This window comes from Danio aesculapii, chromosome 3 (assembly GCF_903798145.1).
Source record: "Danio aesculapii chromosome 3, fDanAes4.1, whole genome shotgun sequence".
NCBI lineage: Eukaryota > Metazoa > Chordata > Actinopteri > Cypriniformes > Danionidae > Danio > Danio aesculapii.
Genome location: NC_079437.1, coordinates 50,004,245 through 50,026,549, shown reverse-complemented (window position 1 = coordinate 50,026,549; position 22,305 = coordinate 50,004,245). Strand labels below are relative to the sequence as shown.

Here is a 22,305-nt window from a genome sequence, read left to right as displayed (position 1 = left end):
CCGATTGCAGCAAACCAATTAAGTTCAAAAACTAATCCTAATGAGTACTGCAAACTTAATCCGTTTGAGTAAATGAAGCATTTTGAGCACAGTAAAACCCAATGAATGAAGAAAACTCAAACCAGTTGAGTTCTGTAAAAGCTAATAAGTTAAGGCAACTCAAACCGTTTGAGGAAACTGATTGCTACAAACCATTTGAGTTAAACTAATCTATATGAGTACTGTGAACTTACTGCATTTAAGTTGAAGTAAGGAGGTATTTAATTAACTCATTACCTTCAACAGAGTTCAAAACTCTTTTCAAAGGAGTAGAATTAACTTTCAGTCAGTTTTGAGTTAACTACACTCATTTCATTTAATAAAGTTGACTATTTGGGTTCTACAGTGTATAATAATAACAGTAATAGAGCAATAATAGGTACAAAATCAAGAAGGAGACATACCATACACTGTATTTTTTTTAAACAGCCTGAAAATTCTAGAGGTATTGGAATTCTATTGAATTTCTATGAATGCAAATGTGTGTGAAATGTTTGACTTATTCATGGTTAAATATTCACAGCTTAATTAAACAGCTGTGCTAAATATTAGGACCTAAAAATACATTAAATGGCATTAAAATCCAAGCACTTTTAAATTCGATGTATTTTATTCAGTTAGTGCTTTTTTGTTTCAAAGATATTTGGCATTGTTTTACTTCCATAGTGAAAAGAATAAAACGAAGCTAAAAAATAGACCATAACAATAGGTGTGAAAGAGCACAATCTAAAATATTGTGAAAAATGGAAACTAAAACTTAAATAATAAATAAATTCAAACTAAAGCTACAAAAAAAAAAAAAGCAACTAATACAAATCCCTGTTATTCCATGACTCATTCCGAGTACACACTACCTGACAAAAGTCTTGTTGCCTATCCAAGTTTTAGGAATAACAAATAATAACTTGACTTCTAGTTGATCATTTGGTATCAGAAGTGGCTTATATGACATACAAAAACCTCAAGGAATCAAGATTCTATGGATTCATCTTCAATGCCTTTATCTTACCCCTGACATGCTCAATAATGCTCATGTCTAGTGACTGGGCTGGCCAATCCTGGAGCACTTTGACCTTCTTTGATCTCAGGAAATTTGTGGAGGCTGAAGTATGAGAAGGAGCATTTTTCTGCCGAATAATTTGCTCTCTCCTGTGATTTGTAATATGGGGAGCACAAATGTCTTGATATCTCAGGCTGTTGATGTTGCCATCCACTTTGTAGATCTCTTGCACGCTCCCAAACTGAATGCAACCCCAAACCATGATTTTTCCTTCACCAAACTTGACTGACTTCTATAGGAATCTTGGGTCCATGCAGGTTCCAATAAGTCTTCCGCAGTATTTGTGATGACTGGGATGAAGTTAAACAGAGGATTAATCAGAAAAATCTACCTTGTGCCACTTTTCCAAATGATCAACTAGAAGTTACAACTGGGATCGATGACAAGACTTTTTATATATATATATATATATCGATATATCATTCCCTGACTTTCAACGTCTGGAACAAACCTCCTAAAATTCCATGATATTCCAGAAATTCCTGGACCTGAAAGCATCAGTAACTCACCGCATGTTTAGAGTTTGGCCATAACAGAAAAGATTAATACCACAAGTGCAGTTACAGTTTCTGAAACTGGAATTTATTTCCTAACATTGCACGTCCATTTTAAGACTGCAGTAAAACATTGCGGAACATTTAATCGGACACGAACAAGTTTATATAATATTGCGACACTTGAAAATTATATCCGACGACAGAAGAAGAAAAAAACAGAAGGAAAAAACACTGGCGAATGAAAAGCTCCACCACTAAAAAAATAAAAATAAAATAACACTTCTATACACACGAATGGTCCCATCAGCCCTGTGAGGGATGGACAGATGGACACAGCGAGACTGTAGGGCTGAAACACGTCCTCATCAGGAAGAAGAGCAAGTCAGATGAGGAGGATTGTGCAAATAGAGTCTGAAAGAGTTAAACTCCTCTGCTGTGAGGATTGAGTCTGTTTTCACGGAGAGCGAGCACTAGGAGGAGAAGAGACGCCCGTCCTCCTGAAAGTGGCTTCTCTGCAGTACTTTCACATGGTTCTCGTAGATTTTGAGTGCGGGGCCGAGTCTGATCGACAGACCAGTCAAAACATCGCTGCGCTGCATCAGCAGTAAAGACTTGCCATCTATTTCCTGTTGAGAAAATAAAAAAGACACAAAGATTAGTGGAGATCCGCTGTATTGATTTGTGAGATTTAAAGAGATAGTTCACCCCAAAACAATGAACATTTACTAAATATACACTACCCTCAGGTGGTTTCAGACATTTCTTTCGTCTGTTGAACCCTAACGAAGATATTTTGAAGAATGTTGGAAACCTTTAACTATTGTAGTCAATGATTATAGGTTTCTCACCTATCTTTTTTAGGTGTTTAATAGAAAAAAGGAAGCCAAACAGGAACAAGGTCTGATTTATGTTGAAAATGAATTCTTTTAAAGGTGCTGTATGTAAGTTTGACACCCACTGGTTGAACTAGGTATTGCACCTCTGGTTCAAAACACACGCAAGCGCAGGTTGCCAGACTGACGACATCAACAAAGTGCCTGGCTATCGAGCCTAATGGCTGATTTAAGTCGTGTTTTAAATAAAAGGCACACAACAGCAGGAATATTTTCTATATTAAAAGGAGTTTTTGTTCTAACAAACACCTGAAATGTATAAATTAGAAACGTCTTCTATTTCTTGCAGCTGAACAGAAAACTGACAATGGTCACCTCAACATTTATTGCCATACTACTGAAAGCAGCAGTAGATATTCACCTCAGATCTTGAAAATAAAAACAATCGTTTGAAATTGACTTCAGAAATGTGACTCAGTGCAAGCGGACACATATCAGTAATACAGCATGTACATTTAATAATGTTAAAGTTAAATTAATGTTTAATATGTATTAATTTGGTTATAGACCTTACCATTTCAATGGTATGCAGTGAGTGCACTATTCTGTGCTTCTGTATCTAAATTTCTGTTGTGTTTCGTCTGGTTATCACTACAAATCTTGTGTTGTTAGGACATGGGGTTACAATCTAACCTGCTCATCTAATGTTTACGTTCGTAATATTGATATTGCAGTTTTTCTCAGTTGCTTTGGTGCGTTTCTCACAACACTATTTACATTTTCACAACAGTTAATGCATTTCTCAAAACAATTAGTCATTTGTGCACATCATTGTAGTAGTTTCTTATTCCTTCCAACAAATTGCAAATGCTTTTGGACATGTATTAGTTGATTTCATGCAACTCTCTTCTGTTGTATAACATTATCATTTGCTTATGTCATGTCAGTCAAAATTAACTAAACTTGTGAATGCTGAACAGTAACTCCATATAAAACTAATAGTCCTCATTTCATTACTTGAGTCATTACATACAAAAATGTTGAACTAGTTGTCAAAATCTGTCAAGCAAATGTTATATATATATATATAAAAAATGTTTTCCCTGAAAATGTCTTATAAACTGAACAATTTCATGAATGATTCAAAGACCTATGTACAGTATGTTGTAGGTTCAGTTTCAATATGTACGGCACTATTGTTTACAGTTGTGCACAGCTCTACCCAAAAGAAGTTTATGTTTGTTGTAAATAAAGGTGTATTTATTCTTTTGCACAATGCTTTGAATCAATTATTGCAAAGAGCATATGCAGTAAAAATGTAAAACATACATATTGAGTGTCTTATACTCAGATACCTCACTAAATGCAGTGATGTCTAACTGTACTGTAGCTTTCAAATGGCTGTGCAAATAGTATATAGTGCTGTCTTGTGCAAATAGTATATAGTGCTGTCTTGAGCATTTTCAGGAATTGTCACCAAAATCTGACTTTTTTGCACTGAAAAAAAATGTACAGAGTAAACTGTCATAATGAAAACATGACAAAGCCATTTGACTATCTTGTCCATAAATAATGGTGTCAGGACTTTTCATCATGATGACACTGACACTTTGATTGACATCAATACTTGCTTTTGAGGAACGAGCTATCCATTTTGAGCAAGTGACATCGTTTTGCAGGTTATCAACTAGGTTTTGCAGTTTGTACTAATTGTTTTGTGAAATACATTAACTGTTGTGCAAATGTAAATTGTGAGAAATGCCACCTCATGTGGAACTCTGTCTCTGCATCTAATTTCTGGGCTGTTATTGTCCACCGAAGGTCACATTTTGGTCACGGACACATGCTTTGAGAGCCTTTCTGACTGAATAAATAAAATACACTGTTTTCCACCAAGGCAACCCTTGGTGCTGAAATATAATTGGTTAAACTGGCAGTGGGTGGGTTAAAATAACCAAAATAAAGACAGCCGTTCAAAGCAGAATAACTGACTTCAGCATTGTTTTTCAGATAAACAAGAATGTTCACTTAGCATGTTTCTTAAATATCTAAAAACATATTATGGTATGTTCATGCTTTAGAAGAGTCAAAAACTTACATACAGCACCTTTAACAATGACCCATTATTGTTAATCAAAAGTGATGTGATGGTACAAAATGTTTTATTTCAAATAAATATTGTATCATTACTCTTTACTTGTTTTTCATCAATTAAACATGACCTTGGTTTGCAGAACGGACTGACTAAACTTCTGAACAGAAGTAGAACACTAAAAAGAACAGTTCACATATGTTCAACAGAACAAAGATACTCATTAAGGTTTAAATCAAGTAAAGACCGTGTGTGATGACAGAATGTTCATTTTTGGGTGAACTAACCCTTTAAGAATTCATTTTTATTAGGAAAGTCATTGTTTTGATTTGTAAAGCTTTTTTGTATCCGTTATCTTAAAAATATCATGGACAGAAACCTTGCACACAGATTCTGTGGTGAATTTAAATAATAATAACAATAATAATAATAATAATAATAATAATAATAATAATAATAATAATAATAATAATTAGTGGTGTATTAGATCACAAATCTCACGGTTCGGATCACATTATGGTTTTTTAGTCATGGATCGGACCATTTTTCGGATCAGCCAAAAAGGGAAGGAGACAAATGTAATTTGCTTTCTATTTATTACAAAAACAGCACTGCAAGACACTTTTGGTTTTAATAAAAAAAACTTGCAACCTGTAATTTTATTAAAAATAAAATGAAGACATAATCAGCTGAATACAAATAAATTGTAAAATATTCAGACTGTTACTACTGTTGCTGATAACGCTAAATGTAGAAATCAAACATTATAATTTGTACAACCCATTTTTACTTTTAGTCTCATTTTCAATAAATGATTCAGTTATTCACTCATTAAACTTCATGTTTCATTGCTAGATGGATCATTTTTGAAGAATTATTCAGTGGCACATTTTTTATTGCTGGTTGTCGCCACCTATTGGTAAAATAGTGTAATTGCTGCTACAACTTTCATTTTTGAGTGTCGTTAAATGCATAAGATGGTGATTTTAATGCTTACCATAAACATCAGTGGTTTTATCAACACTATAAACTGTTATCCCAGTACTTCTGTGTTATTTGACTGTTTGTAACTTCATAACAAACTCAAAAGACTAAAGACTGAATCTCTTTCTTGATTTTTGTGTTTTTCAAACACAGATTTGAATGCAGCGATTTGAAGGATTAATAAACATCACCCTCATTTATAATTGATGTTGGGTGGGTGTTGAGATCCCGATCTTTTAATGATTAATCGTGCAGCTTACACTGAATGCATCGATGCAGTAGTGACACAAAACACCTTTAATAACCTAAGAAACCCACCACATCTCAAATAACCTACCTCAACTTCTTCAGTCATCATTATATTTTACAGGAAAACCTAAATGCTTTCATAGATGTGAATTTTTTGAATGACGCGAGAGGTGATCTCTCTGCAATTGTTACAAATTTAGGATTATTCTACAAGCAAAAAATTTATTAATCTGCAGGCCACATATGTTATGAACTGTGGGTTGTGATCCATAGGAATCACGAATCAACCATGATCCGTTACACTCCTAATAATAATTATGAACTTTTTATTAAATTGAAAAAAAAAAAATTTAAGTCAATTTTTTAACATTTGGTGTCAAATTGAATTGCCATAAGCCAAGGATTCATGGAAAATTAGAATTTTGATTCCACCTTATGGTACAAAAGTTATTAGCATTTCAAAATTGCAACTTTGGACAAGTGGTGGTGCAAGAGAGTTTGAGTGCAGGGGTGTCCAAGTTACTCAAGTTACTCAGTCCTGGAGGGCCAGTGTCCTGCTGAGTTTAGCTTCAACACACTGCCAGGAGGTTTCTAGTACATCCAGTAAAGCTGCGGTCACACTGCACTTTTCTTCCCATAGACTTCCATTCATACACAAACAAATGCGTCAGATCGGAAACGCAAGCTCATGTAACAAACTTCACAGTTCGCTGTTATGCAAAGTTCAAGCTTTGTGAACTCTGACCTGCGAAATCGCATCACGTGACTATCTAAGACCAATCGAAGATCAAAACATGACCTCTCTGGACAGAAATTTATTATATTGACAAATTGCTCGCTTTTTAAATGTCTAATCATCTTGTTTAATCCCGCCCCTTTTCGCAGCGCCGTGCTACAGAATTTCGCATGCTCAAACTTGAGTGTGACCGCAGCTTGACAGCTTGATTAGCTGCATCAGGTGTGTTTGATTAGGGTTGGAGCTCAACTCTCCAGGACACCGGCCCTCCTGGTCAGAGTTTGGACACCCCTGAGTTAGAGGGTCCAAATTTGTTGTGGTTAGTAAAGAGGTCGGCCTCTCACAATGTGCCAAATATCCTATCTTTCGAGTCAACGCCTATATAAGCTGCCATTTAAATTGTGGCGGAAGAAGAGGAAGAATTAGAAGAAAAAGAAGAAGAAGAAGAAAAAGAAGAAGAAGAATTAGAAGAAGAAGAAGAAAAAGAAGAAGAAGAATTAGAAGAAGAAGAAGAATTAGAAGAACAAGAAGAGGAACAAGAAGAGCTCAACCCCTAATAATAATAATAATAATAATAATAATAATAATAAAAATCACAAATCAATACAAAACAGGGTCTGCAAGATGTGAGAATTATTTTTTTGTCCTCTTTCTTTAAAAAAAAAAAAGAATCAGGAAATATTGGGTCCATTCTATCCTTATTAGATTGTGCAGAGAGGAAGGAGAGCTCAGCTCCTTATCAAAGAGCTGTGGGATGATCCCGAGAGATTCAAAGTTTATTTCAGGATGTCAGTGGCTCAGTTTGATACTGGAGACAAGCTGTTCTGCAATCATCTGCCACAATCTGCCTTTATATGCCTTTTGGCTTTCACTTGTACAATGGCTAGAAATTGTCAAAACACCTCTCAAAATGCTTGCAGTGGATGTGAAAAACGTAGAAAATCCAATCACGTAAATCGAACCCGATGCAATTTTTTTTAAATGACAGATTAAAATTTCTGAGGCAGTGTGTAAACCAAATGCAATGTAAGGTCATAATGTGGATTAAAATTTTGGACGCAAATCATTTTTGTTTCTGTAGGTCTCATGTTCAAAAAGTCAGGTGTGTTTTACTGAAGTACTAACCTGTGTCCTGAAAGCCAGCGCCTGCTCAGGGAAACCCACAGACGTGAAGTATCTGGCCACATCAGCCACGCTCCACAAAAGAGGGTCCTGGCTGATCTCTTCTTTCACCACATCACTGACAATCAACAAATGCACACCTTAGTGTCATAAAACCCGTAAACCCGGAGAAGTGCTGGGAAACATTTCACTATTCTGCTTGATGCCAAAGAAAACATTGACTCTTCTCTCTTGAATAGAGTCTGAGCTATGTTTTGAACAGCACGTGGCACCCTTGACTAGTGTTTATCACCAGGTGGTGCTCTAGGCTGGACATTTCTCCATGCTTTTTGTCATGTTTTTAGCAACAGACACTACTGTAGGCTAGTCACTGGACTCTAGGCTAGTTTTTAAATCTAATTAAAAAAAATTATCAGCAGATGGCGCTGTAAGTTTTTTTTAACAAAAGATTGCACTCTAGGCTAGTTTTTAACAACAGATGGCGTTGTAGGCTAGTTTTTAACAGAAACCGGTGCTCTTGGCTAGTTTTTACCAGCAAATGGCGCTGTGAGCTAATTTATAACAAAATATCTAGGCTATTTTTTTTTTAATCAGCAGATGATGCTCTAGGTTAGTTCAACAGCAGATCGCGCTCTAGGCTAGTTTTTAACAACAGATGGTGCTTTAGGCTAGTTTTTTTAAATCAGCAGATGGCACTCTAGTCTTATAAATCAACAAATGGCGCTCTAGGTAACTTTTTAACTGCAAATGGCACTATGCCAGTTTTTAAATTAGCAGATGGCTCAAGGTTAGTTTTTAACTGCAAAGGGCTCTATGCTGGTTTTTAACTGCAGAGGGCTCTATGCTAGTTTTTAAATCAGCAGATGGCGCTCTAGGCTAGTCTTTAACTGCAGACTGCACTCTATGCCAGTTTTTAAATTAGCAGATGGCGCTCTAGGCTAGTTTTTAACTGCAGACGACACTCTATGCCAGTTTTTAAATTAGCAGATGGCGCTCTAGGCTAGTTTTTAACTGCAGACGACACTCTATGCCAGTTTTTAAATTAGCAGATGGCGCTCTAGGCTAGTTAACTGCAGACGACACTCTATGCCAGTTTTTAAATTAGCAGATGGCGCTCTAGGCTAGTTTTTAACTGCAGACGACACTCTATGCCCTTTTTTAAATCAGCAGATGGCGCTCTAGGCTATTCTTTAACTGCAGACGGCACTCTATGCCCGTTTTTAAATTAGCAGATGGTGCTCTAGGCTAGTTTTTAACTGCAGACGGCACTCTATGCTAGATTTTAACAACAAGCGGCACTCTAGGCTAGTTTTTAAATCAGCAGATGGCTTTAGATCTTAGAATTGATTTATCCAATGATTTTCTCCCACAGCTTTAATCACCACCACTTCAAACCTTAATATTTTCAGTGTTCATTGCAAAATGTATATAAAAAAATGCTGGCATTCACTTACTTTCCATTATTCATCTCTCCACTGTTTATGGTTTCCTCCTCGGTCATGCTCTTCGGATCTTTATAGCAAATTTCACCTATAAAAGCCCAAATAACAGACAATGAGTTGACAAATAAAGAAATGAACTTGGCTTGGGGCAAAAAAGCCACCAAATTTAACAAAAATGAACAGTAGAATGGCACTGCAGTGATATGAAAATGACTGAATAGGGTTGTCAGCAGCATTACATTTGGATCTGTGCACCTTTGCACTAGATCCTTTTTGCAGTGTTGGGAATTATATCACACCCATCTCTGTTGACTCCATAAATGCATTGTCCTAAAACAGACATTACTTACTGAGATTTGTGGACTAGAAAATTCTCTCATCATAACAACAAATAGATTTATTTTGCAGTGTCAACAGCTTTAGCCATTATATTGAGGGTTTTTACAAGAGTGCAGAGCTGGTCATGGTATTTATTGCTACCAAAATAACAAATACCAAAATGCTTGCCAAAATAGGCAATGTTATTTTTTATAATACATAAAAAGAACATAAAAATGAATTAATACATTTAATAAAGTAAAATTAATAAGCTAAAAATTTCAACAAATTCTATAAAATCAATACAAATCATTACCATCAAAACCAAGAACAATAATTAAAGTGTTTTGCCCCACTTTAACACTCATATTAAATAAATAAATAATACACACACACACACACACCCACACACTATTATAGGTTCTTTATATTTGCAATGTAAAACATTTTTTGTTGATCTTGATGCACTATTACAATCAAATGATAACAATTTTTGGCAATAATTAAGTAATTAATGCGTTATCACAATAATTCATCAACTAAACCAAATATATTGATAATAATATTGACCTTTGAAATTTTTTCATTTATTTATCTATATATATATACAGTAAATAAAGATAAATAAGTGTAAAAACTGCTTAGATCAATATCAGGGCTGCAACAATGAATCAATTAAATCGATAAAAATCGATTACTAAAAGCGTTGGCAATTAATTTCATTATCGATTTGTTGTGTCGCACGACGCGGAGACGTTTGATTATTTACATTTGACAAGCATGACAAGTTAGCGTTAGCTCGTTTACCCTCAGAGCGGCAACTAAAAAACTCAAACTGAGCTTTGGTGTGTTGGCTGGCTCTACCAGAGAAAGACGTGTCATATTTTCACAATTATGCAGCGTTTTAAACGCCTAATGCTTATTTTATGTTTTAGACATGTAAATATACACAATTACTAGTAAAACAATATTTAGAGTTTGTAAAGCACACAAGAAAGTCTTACAATCCATTCAAATATAATTTGCTGATGTGTATTATTCATATCAGATACACATGAAAGTAACTATAAAGTTCACCAGCCATTTCCTGGCATGCATTTTGGGAGTAACAGGTAAATTTATGTGCTGAATCCTGTGTGCTCTACTTTTATGTATGAGGCAAACGCGTGAAACGCCGCAAGTAAACAAGGCGACGCCCATCTCACGTTATAGATCACGATCACCTACACGTTTATGTGAATTGGAATATCAGGTAGTTGATGACATGATGAGCAAGTGTGTGAATGTTGAATTAAAACGGGAAAGCATTTTGTTGCTGCGATGTGTCACGTCATGGAAACATAATGATCGCCTAAAATAAATGACTCCTGGTTCCAGAATCTTTTAAACTCACCAGTGAAAGAGTTAATAACAGTAGTAAAGCCATGGGTGGTATAGTTACTTTGCATTGCAGGACTAAAAACACATACTTTTTTGAATCATTAATTTTTCATTCTGTTGTCATGTATTGCTACATTGCAAAAAAGCTTTTCTTTCTTAGTAATTTCGTCTCATTTCCAGTCCAAATATCTAAAAAATCTTACATCAAGACTAGACAAGAAAAAATGCATGAGAAAATGAGATGAGATGATGAAATTAAATGCTTAAAATTTCTGTTTGAGATTATTTCTCATTAAGATCATCTTTCTTACCCCATTGGCAAATAATTTAGCTTGTTTTAAGCAAACAATTACTTAATTTGAGGTGGGTTTTTTTTTAGAAAACAAGAAATAATTTCTCATGCTACTTCATGTGTCTAGTATGTGTCTTGATTTAAGATTTTTTTTAAGGTATTTGGATTGAAAACAGGACAAAACTACTAGGTTAGTTTTTTATATCATTATTATTATTTTTATTATTATTATTATTATTATTATTATTATTATAACAACTCAGGAATTAGCTTTATTGACTAAAGGGTTGGAAATGAATGCTTTTCTTGTGTTTTTTTTTTATTTTATCTGATTCATCTATTAATTGAAAAAATAAATAATCGACAGATTAATCGATTATTAAAATAATTGTTAGTCCCAGCCCTAGTCATTATTATTAGCCCCTTTAAGACATTATTATTTTTTGATTAGCTGTTTGATATTTTTTTTAAAACAAACCACTGTTGTCCAATGACTTGCCTAATTAACTTAAATTGCCAAATTGTCCTAATTAATATAGTTAAGCCTTTAAATTGCACTTTAAGCTCAATATCAGCATCTTGCAAAATAATTAGTCAAAATATGTATTGTCATCATGGGGCAAAGACAAAATAAATCACTTATTAAAACTATTAGATTTAAAAATGTGTTTTTAAAAAAATCTCACCATAAAACACAACTATTCAAAAAAAAGTACAACTTTCTCAGGGGCACAATTTTGTCTTTAACTGTATACATTGCAATATAATTCTGCAGCATGCTTTAGATCAGGAGTGTCAAACTCAGTTCCTGGAGGGCCGCAGCCCTGCACAGTTTAGTTCAACAATGTTCCAACACACTTACCTGCAGGTTTCAAACAAGTTTTAAGGACTTAATTAGTTTGATCAGGTGTGTTTAATTAGAGCTGTTACGCAACTGTGCAGAGCTGCGGCCCTCCAGGAACTGAGTTTGACACCTGTGGTTAAGATCAGTGTTTCTCAACCACGTTTCTGGAGGACCACCAGCACTGCATGTTTTGGATGTCTCCTTTGTCTGTCACACCCATTACAGGTCTTTCAGTCTCTGCTAATCAGCTGATGATCTGAATCAGGGGTGTTTGGTTAAGGAGACAAGGTAAATGTGTAGAGCTGGTGATCCTCCAGGAACGTGGTTGAGAAACACTGGTTTAGATGATAAAAAAGCTACTTATATTCCCCAAAAAAAAACATAGACCCATTTTTTAAAGTATCTTACAGTGCTACAGAAATGATCCTGGAGGTCAATTCTTGATTCCAATTAAAAGACCAAAAAGTTAGCAAATTTTTCTTCCTGGAAAAATTAAGTGAAAGTCAAAGCATCCTCACCCTCCTCAGTGTGATCAGAGATGGCATGAGAGCCTCCATCTGACTTCACCGCCTCATCCTGGAGACAGACACACACAGTGAGACATGGAGGATCATGACAGATGTGCTATGATTGAAGCGCAGGACAGATGTGCTTACCGGCGTGATGGTGCGCTCTGACATCGGCTCATCATGGGTGAGTGTGCTCTCCTCCGCCCGCGGCCCATCCTCCACTTTCAGAACCGGGAGACAGATGGCCTGCGGCTGCTGCACCAACACCACACAGCCTGCGGGTCACAATTAAGACACATCATAAGCTAAAATCTCTCCAGTCTCACACCTACACACACCGATTCTGATCAAATCTTTTGTCTTTCTATTAGACGTCTGTCACCAGTTATTGAAAGGGAGTGGAGAATTTTTTCTATTATAATATTATAATTATAATATTAACTGAAAATTGTTCCTCATGACTCGAGTACCTGTGTCCTGCTGGCCTGCGGGCTGCATGTGCTCAGGCAGAGTGTAAGCGCTGTCGGCCTCCTGCCGCAGAGCATCATGAGTAGGAGAGTTCTTGGAGGACGTGGGTGAGGGCACCGGCAGACTGGTGTTACTGCTGGTGATGGGGCTCATGCTGATGCCCGAGTCAGCTGTGCTCTGAGCGCACATGGCATCCAGACTGCTCTCGTCCCCCTCCTCGTCCATACTGCTGTCCATTCCTGCAGTCGTGGACATCTCGTCCTGAAACACAGTGCGTCGTTATTATCGGTGTTACTATTTAGCTGATACTTTTTATCACTGTTAAAGGGTTATTTCACCCAAAAAAATGAAAATTGTTATTAATTTAATCACCCTCATGTTATTTTAAACCCGAGATCTTCGTTCATCTTCAGAACACAACTTAAAATATTTTAGATGACACCTGGAGAGGGGTCTGGATGCAGTAGCAATCGGAGTTGCTTTTCTGGACTTTGAACTTGGGCAGTTCCTGTATATGGATGACGAGAGAGCTCTCAGATTTCCAATAGTATCTGGATGCAGACTTTGATTTGCAAGCTGAGACTGCATATCTCAGAGATGCAAAGTCAGACACGATGCACTCAATGGAGCTAGTGACGTCACTATGAAGGGTGGGGTTAGGTGAACACATTAAAAGCATTGGATGCAACTCAGATTGCAATTGCATCCAGACCCCTCTCCAAGTGTCATCTAAAATATTTTAAGTTGTGTTCTGAAGACGAACGAAGATCTCGGGTTTAAAATAACATGAGGGTGATAAATTAATAACAATTTTCATTTTTTGGCCTAGTAATAATCCAATTAATACTTGCAGTTGAAGTCAGAATTATTAGCCCGTTATTTTTTTTCCCCTATTTCTGTTTAACAGAGACATTGTTTCAACACATTTCTAAACAAAGTTTTAATAACTCATTTCTAATAACTGATTTATTTTATTTTTGCCATGATGACAGTAAATATTTGACTAGATATTTTTCAAGACTCTTCTATACAGCTTAAAGTGACATTTAAAGGCTTAACTAGGTTAATTAGGTTAACTAGGCAGGTTAGGGTAACCAGGCAACTTATTGTATAATGATGGTTTGTTCTGTAGACTATCGAAAAAATACATAGCTTAAAGGGCACCTAGGTTTTGCGTCTCCAGAATGTGTCTGTAAAGTTTCAGCTCAAAACACCCATCAGATTTTTTATAATACCTTTTATTAAATTCCTATTTATACATTTTTGCACTGGGTGGCGGTTTTGGTGTACTGCTTCTTTAAGGCTAGTCCCCCCCACCGTCCACCGTTTCTATGTGCTTTTCTGCGTGCCCTTATCTCCTTCCTCGGCTGCGTCAGACAACAGACAGACTTAAAGGAAGCAGATCTCACGTAGCGTTTGTGAGAAATACTGTAGTAAGAACTTTACCAATGAGTATTTATTGTGCAGTTGCATGGCAGAGTCACACAAAGTTCATGCGCGCACACACACACACCACAGCAGACACACACAGACACACACACAGACAGACAGACAGAGCGCCCGTTTAGCTTTGCACTCTTTTTGGACGCAAATGTGACAGGATACAGGTTTATCTCCACTGCTTTATGGATATCTGTTATGCTAATGTACAAAATAAACCTGATTTAACGCCCACAAACCGGGACTGAAGCGTCTTCCTTTATAATTGTTCTGACACGCGGCTGTGCTGATGATGTAAAGCTAAGCTAAATCGCTGTAATTCATTACACACGTGCACTGTTTTACAACATTTTAAACATGTGAAACTCACTCTTGATCACATTTGATGATGATTGATGATCCTAGCGAACTAAACAGACCTTTTATTCCCGGTTGCTTTGCGCATGTTCTCTCTTTTTGATATGATTATACACATGACTACCGGGACATGTTAATACGTGCAGCTGTCAATCAATTCGGTGGGTGGGGGGACGGCACTCCTACATAAAGTTGCGGTCGATCTTAAAACCGCTCCAATTGGTCCACCGTTTTTATGTTGCCTAATTGGAAAAAAAAGGACTGGGTGTGTTTATATCACCCCAATATGACGGTCTATACACCATACATGCACATATGTCTGTCCAAACAGCTTGAAAAGTAGATTTTTCACCATAGATGCCCTTTAAAGGGGCTAATAATATTGACTTTAAAATGGTTCATAAATTTAAAACTGCTTTTATTCTAGCCTAAATAAAACAAATAAGACTTTCTCCAGAAGAAAAAAATATTATCAGACATACTGTGAAAATTTCCTTGCTCTGTTAAACATCATTTGGAAAATATTTAAAACGAAAAAAAATTCAAAGAGGGCTAATAATTCTGACTTCAACTGTATGTAACATTATTAAATGTACATAGGCTGCAGTGACTGATGTTATTGGTTTGTCACAGTTCCGACTTTCATTTTCAAACCATTGGCTAGTTATTTTATTTTCAATTTCTGAGGTGAACGATCTGTTGCTGCTTTTGTGGCGCAGTGGGTAGCACGTTCGCCTCACAGCAAGAAGGTCGCTGGTTTGAGCCTCGGCTGGATCAGTTGGCATTTCTGTGTGGAGTTTTCATGTTCTCCCAGTGTTCTTGTGGGTATCCTCTGAGTGCTCGGGTTTCCCCCACAAGTCCAAAGACATGCGCTTGAGGTGAATTGGGTAAGCTAAATTGTCCGTAGTGTATGTGTGTGAATGAGTGTGTATGGATGTTTCCCAGTGATGTGTTGCAGCTGGAAGGGTATCTGCTGCGTAAAACATATCCTGGATAAGTTGGTGGTTCATTCCACTGTGGCGACCCCAGATAAAAAGGAACTAAGCCGAAAAGAAAATGAATGAATTAATGGTATTCAAACTTACATTGGTAGCATTTAACACTGAATAAAGCACATAATCTGTGCCTAAAGTGATCATTGACATAGTAGTAGATGCTGTTGTTTTGTTGCAACGCTCCGGAAATATAATTTTCTAGTTAATAGAAAGTTTATAGTTTATTGATTGTTTATCTACACAGTCACACAAAATCATTAATGTTAAATTTCGAGTGTTGAATTCAGAAAAAAAAGTGTTGAAATTATGTAGTTAGATAACGAAAACATAACTCTCTCAGTGTTAGAAGCTGCTTTGCCTCCTTATCGTCACAAAGTTACATGCTTCAAACACTAATCCGGTTGTTAATTGCGATATAACAGGAAGCGGCTACCAGGTCCACGCGCTCTATTAAACTGTATGGGGAGACTCATCAATTGGTATTAATAAATGTTTACAAAGCGCTGTAATACTTTCAAAAATCACAAATCGCAATATATATCCATGCCTAATATCTGATGGCAAGAAAGTGATTTATTTTCTAGAAATTGTTAAAATATTGGTGTTTGCAATGCAGCAAATCCAGAGACTGTTGTGTACACCATGATTTCATATAAAATTCACTTTAATGTGTGATATAACTAAAAAAATGGTCATGAACAAATATTTTCTCAATTCAAATTAGTAGCGGCTTGTACCAGGAAACAGCATTCCAAACGCCCCCACTTAACAAGCGGAGAGTGTTGACTACTATATACAGGAATTTATGCTACAATATCCCTGAAGGATTTTTTCAGATGCCATTTTCTTCTGCCACGACGAGGAGTAATGAGAAGAAGTAACTGGTGAGTAAAAGTACTTAAAATGTTTGAGTATAGTAGACATTTGAGTCATTATACACTCACCGGCTGCTTTATTAGGTACACCTTACTAGTACCAGGTTAGACCCGCTTTTGCCTTCAGAACTGCCTTTATACATTGTGGCATAGATTCAACAAGATACTCAAAGATTTTGGTTCATATTGACAAGATAGCATGATTCAGTTGCTGCAGATTTGTCAGCTGCACATCCATGATGCGAATCTCTCATTTCACCACATCCCAAGGGTGCTCTATAAGATTGAGATCTGGTGACTGTGGAGGCCACTTGAGTACAGTGAACTCATTGTCATGTTCAAGAAACCAGTCTGAGATGATTCGTGCTTTATGACATTGCGCGTTATCCTGCTGGAAGTAGCCATCAGAAGATGGGTCCACTGTGTTCACAAAGGGATGCACATGGTCAGCAACAATACTCAGGTAGGCTGTGGCAATGACACGATGCTCAATTGGTACTAATTGGCCCAAAGTGAGCTAAGAAAATATCCCTCACACCATTACACCACCACCACCACTAGCCTGAACCGTTGATACAAGGCAGTATGGAACCATGCTTTCATGTTGTTGACACCAATTTCTGACCCAACCATCCGAATGTCACAGCAGAAAATGAGACTCATCAGACCAGGCAACGTTTTTCCAATCTTCTATTGTCCAATTTTGGTGAGACTGTGCAAATTGTAGCCTCAGTTTCCTGTTCTTAGCTGATAGGAGTGGCACCCGGTGTGGTCTTCTGCTGGTATAGCCCATCTGCTTCAAGGTTGGATGTGTTGTGCATTCAGAGATGCTCTTTTACATACCTCGGTTGTAACGAGTGGTCATTTGAGTTACTGTTGCCTTTCTATCAGCTGGAACCAGTCTGGCCATTCTCCTCTGAGCTATGGCATCAACAAGCATTTGCTCTCACAGAACTGCCGCTGGATATTTTCTATTTTTGGAACCATTCTCTGTAAACCCTTGCGTAAAAATCCCAGTAGATCAGCAGTTTCTGAAATACTCAGACCAGTCTGTCTGGCACCAACAACAATGCCACCTTCAAAGTCACTTAAATTACCTTCCTTCCCCATTCTGATGCTCGGTTTGAACAGCAGAAGATTGTCTTTACTGTGTCTACATCCCTAAATGCATCGAGTTGCTGCCATGTGATTGGCTGATTAGAAGTTTGCATTAACAAGCAGTTGTACCTAATAAAGTGACCGGTGAGTGTATATACGTCACATATCATTCATTTTCTTTTGGCTCATTTCCTTTATTAATCCGGGGTCGCCATAGCAGAATGAACCGCCAACTTATCCAGCACATGTTCTATGCAGTGGATGCCCTTCCAGCCGCAACCCATCTCTGGGAAACATACACACTCACTTACACTCATACACTATGGACAATTTAGCCTACCCAATTCACCTGTACCACATCTTTGGACTGTGGGGGAGACCGGAGCACTTGTAGGAAACCCACGCGAACGCAGGGAGAACATGCAAATTCTATACAGAAACGGCAACTGACCCAGCCGAGGCTCGAACCAGCGACCTTCTTGCTGTGAGGGGACAGCACTACCTACTGCGCCAATGCGTAGCACTACACCTCACATATCACTTATGATATAATTTTTTTAATTCATCTAAATAACCAACTACCTAAATATTAACAATAGTTAATAGAAAGTTTATAAAACAGAAATTGTACAACTTCGTGTTGTGTCGTGTGTAGTTAGGACAGGTGTAAAGCAATAAAAAAAAATACTACAAAATAGTGAATTCTTATTTTAAACGTGTTTTTTCAACTGGTGAAACTAAAAAGATTGTAAGTCTAACTCTACACACTTTTATCAATAGTAATGGTTTCAAACATCTAATTTATCCAAAATATACAAAGTTGAAGCCAAAATTAGTAGCACAGAGAAATTTTTATGCTTTAAAAACACTTCCCAAGTCTTGCTTAAAAAAAGAAAGAAAAAAAATGATAATATTTAAATCCTCCTGGAGTGAATTATATTCATATGCAGATTGTATTGACTAAAAAGTTAAACTGTCTTTTAAATGCCAGGATGTTTCGCATGGATACCCCAAATTTTGGTTTTAATGTTGCAGTTCTTACGTTTTGAGTTACAATGTATATATTTCCAGGTGTTTCTATTTTATGAAATGTTTTGTTTCATATTGTTTGACATTTGGTGTTTTTCAGTGATGGGTTGCAGCTGGTAGGGCATTCACTGCGTAACACGTGCTGGATAAATTGCTGGTTAATTCCGCTGTGGCGACCCCTGATTAATAAAGGAACTTAAGCCGAAAAGAAAATGAATGAATGAATGTTTGACGTTTTGCGTATTCATAAACCACCTATAATAAACTGTTAAAGATGTCCATTGTCTACTTAATTAAATCAAACACTGCTGTTTCGGTGAACTCTCTGGGGCAATAACACTGGAAATGTTCACTAGTGCAAAAATATCATGGGGAAAGGGTGAGGGGAGACAAGCATGATAAGCAGTCAGCTGATGGAAGAAAGAAAACATTAGCATGCAAACATGACGATTAGCAGTACCACAAAATTTTCACAGTATTTCACGCTGAAACAAAATCATTTCGACTGTTACACTTTAAGATTATGCTCAATCCGGCCCAATGAAAACGGGATTATCGTGGGCTCGAGTTTCAGAGAGTAAAGGCCGCGCGCACTGTTTATCCACACAGCACCGAGCCGCAAATTCATCTTCCTCCGTTTTTTCGTAGGCTTCGAGACTCAATTTTTGACACGATTTGGACTATGATGTTAAAAAAAACGTGCTACTGGAGTATTAAGCATATCGAAATAACTTATTTCAACAGCATGAGCGACATTACGGAGCGAGCTTGCTGATCGGAGGCGCGCTAAACTCGGACTGGAGGCAGAGAGAAGGGGGCGGCCTCATGAATATTAAGTGACGTAACGATCAGAATATAACAGAAGGGGGAGGGCTTATGAATATTAAGTTACGCAAGTCAGAAAAAGCGTGCTGCGGTTATGAATATTAATCAGGCACGCCACTGGCGAACTTCAGGCAGCCTAGTTAATATTCATAAACCCGCCCCGCTTCGCTCTGAGGCGCGCTGCCTGTCTGAGACAAGCGCGTCCCAAAGCAAACCAATGTTAAACGTGGCTATAGCCGACATTTTCCACGTGAAAACAACTCCAAAACTAACGTTCACCTTGGTGCACCGCATAAAAATGTAGGGCAAGTTCACGAGCCCTACTGACGACTTCGTTCGCACTTAGTTCGCGTGCACGAGCATAAAGGATCACAGCAGCCCTTTCTAATAACTCGCGCTTCAGTGATCTCCATTAACTGTCGTATTGACTGTCACGACACGGACAAGTGCAAAAATGCAGCCTTTAGGCAGTAAATAATCGCTAAGGTAATTTTCTCAGGCGTTAAAAAATGCGTCAGTCGGCTGAACTGTGATGTTTCGTCGACTTTCCCCAGCGAGTTTGTATAAATAAACACGGATTTTATGGCAAAAGTTGAGTTATGACACTCAAGTCAGCGCTAAAAAACTCGCCCTGAAAGATTGTGAGCTCGCAGATCAAGCGCTTCCATTGTTGGCTATTTTCCGCCGCTCCTGGAGCTCCGCGCCGCTCCCCGTCTGCGCCAGTCCGCGCGCGCGCCTCTATCTCGCTCTCTGTGTGCGTGTGCACTTGCCGTCATGTTTGCAAACGCCACAACAGTTCAACTCGGGAGAAAACATTCGTTTTCTTGCCAGTCACTCCAGCAGCAGCAGCGCTCGCTTCACTTACTTCCATGTCCTCCATGTGATCCTCATCCACGGGACCCTGCGCGCTGTCGCCGGCGCTCCAGTCCGCGAGAGAAGGCTGTTTGCCCGCACACTTGCTCTGCTCGGTTCTCCTCCTGCCTCTCAGCACCTTGGCCGCGTTGCGATAGGAAACCGAGCCTTTATAGTTGACTTTGAGCACCGCTTGCTCCTCTATCAGTTTCTCCAGCTCTGACCGGGTTCGGTCCCAGTCCGAGCCGTGTCGTCTTTTCACCATTCTGCAGATCCTGTCCAGGTCCGGGCGCGCTTTCCTCGACCTCAGCGAGTCTATGGAGCCCAGGATCCATTCGCGGTACGGCTCAGACATTATTCCTGCCGGGCTTCGGGCTCGCTGGAGTGGATGAAGTGCGTCAGTGTTGCCTCCGACGTGACGCTCGCAGTCTTTCGAGCCGCGGCGCGAGCGCGCTGGAGAAAAAACGGAAACATACTGTACGCGTGCGTTGATCACATTGAGCGCTTTTAAGGTGGAATGCGCGAGATGCGCGTCCCGCCACTAGGACATTTAAGGAGGACTTGTGCTGTTTTGGAATGCGTGTAGTTCACCATTTTCGAATTAATATGCGCATCATGAGTAAAAGACGTTTTTCATTTATATTCATTGTTTAAATTTGCTAGCTGCCTTAAAATATGTTTAAGAAAAACATTTTTGCAATACAGTTGAATATAAGCGAGTTATATAATCTGCATTAGTGTCCTTCCATTTCATCGAATTCATCACAGTTTTTCCTATAAAGAGGGACACTCGACCACAAAACCTCTTAAGGGTCAGTTTGTGGAAATTAAGATTAATACATCATCTGAAAGCTGAATGAGTAAGCTTTCGATTGAGATACAAAATAGCCTGTTTTGAAGCTGAGGATGCAAAACATAGAAAAATAAAATAAAAAGTAAATATTGAGAAAATAAAAAAGTTTTTTTGCATACATTTGACTTCACAAGTCATAAATAAATGTGACAAGATGGTTTTGTGTCTCCATATTTAATGAAGAGTCTCTTTAGCATTTATGTTTCCATGAAGAACCTTTAACATCGGTGGAAGCTTTCCAGGGCACAGATTATTTTTTAAATGTCTTTTAGATTACTGAAATGTTTTTCACCCAAATAAATAAATGGTTCTTTAGAGGACCAAAAATTGTTCTTCTATTGAAGCGTACAAATCCCCTCATGTTTTAGTCTATTAGTCTAAATTAAGCAGTTGTACACGCCTAACAAGATTGCAATATTTGATTTGAGGCAAGGTATTTGAAAACAGAGAAAAATTGGTACAAAACTGTAAAAATGGACGGCACCCAAAACTTTATCTTCAAAAAAATTCATCCTTCACTTCCAAAGCTTAGTTTCTTTTTTCTGTTTAACACAAAATATATTTTGTAGAATGTTGAGAACCTGTAACCACTGAGTTTCATAGTATAAGCTTTTATAAATCTCAGTGGGTACTAGTTTCTAACATTCTTCAAAATATTTTCCATTGTGTTCACCTGTACTCAAAAAATGGGTTGCTGTAATATGGTAGTTATATAGCCAAATAATATTAAATGACATGTTTAACCCAATGATTAAGTTTGACAGTATTTGACAGAGAACATACTGTGCACACTGTATTTGTATAAAGTATAAGTACAGTTAAGTCTGAATTAATAAGTTGCCTTTGATTTTTTTTTCTTTTTATATATGAATATTTCCCAAATGATGTTTAAAAGAGCAATGAAATTTTCACAGTATATCTGATAATTTTTTATTCTGGAAAAAGTCTTATTCGTTTTATTTCGGCTAAAATAAAAGCGGTTTTTAATAAAAAAAAAAATAAATAAATTTTAAGGTCAAAATTATTAGCCATTTTAATATTATCTATATATATATATGTATAGATTAAAAGCGGCTAATAATAGAGGGGAGGGCTAATAATTCAGCGAGGCTAAAA

The 22,305-nt window shown here is 37.4% G+C and overlaps 1 protein-coding gene across 1 annotated transcript; it reads right to left on the bottom strand.

Moving 5' to 3' along the window:
* Positions 1–1,659: 1,659 nt before the first annotated feature.
* samd1a (sterile alpha motif domain containing 1a) lies at positions 1,660–20,817 on the bottom strand. The gene is made up of 7 exons (XM_056454185.1): positions 20,350–20,817; positions 12,868–13,126; positions 12,545–12,672; positions 12,407–12,464; positions 9,067–9,142; positions 7,616–7,730; positions 1,660–2,222 (listed from the first exon to the last, which is right to left on the bottom strand). Exons 1-7 carry the CDS (start codon positions 20,689–20,691, stop codon positions 2,067–2,069), a joined length of 1,134 nt encoding a protein of 377 aa, XP_056310160.1. The 5' UTR covers positions 20,692–20,817; the 3' UTR covers positions 1,660–2,066.
* Between the last annotated feature and the right edge of the window lie 1,488 nt (positions 20,818–22,305).

Bases quoted from the DNA above. Each gene is read 5' to 3' on its own strand.
- samd1a (XM_056454185.1), bottom strand. From the start codon at position 20,691: ATGTCTGAGCCGTACCGCGAATGGATCCTGGGCTCCATAGACTCGCTG. The intron at 9,143-12,406 runs GTGAGGATGCTT...GGGCTTTTATAG, and splicing joins CTCTGATCACACTGAGGAGG to GTGAAATTTGCTATAAAGAT. The intron at 7,731-9,066 runs GTAAGTGAATGC...GTTGATTGTCAG, and splicing joins GGAGAGATGAATAATGGAAA to TGATGTGGTGAAAGAAGAGA.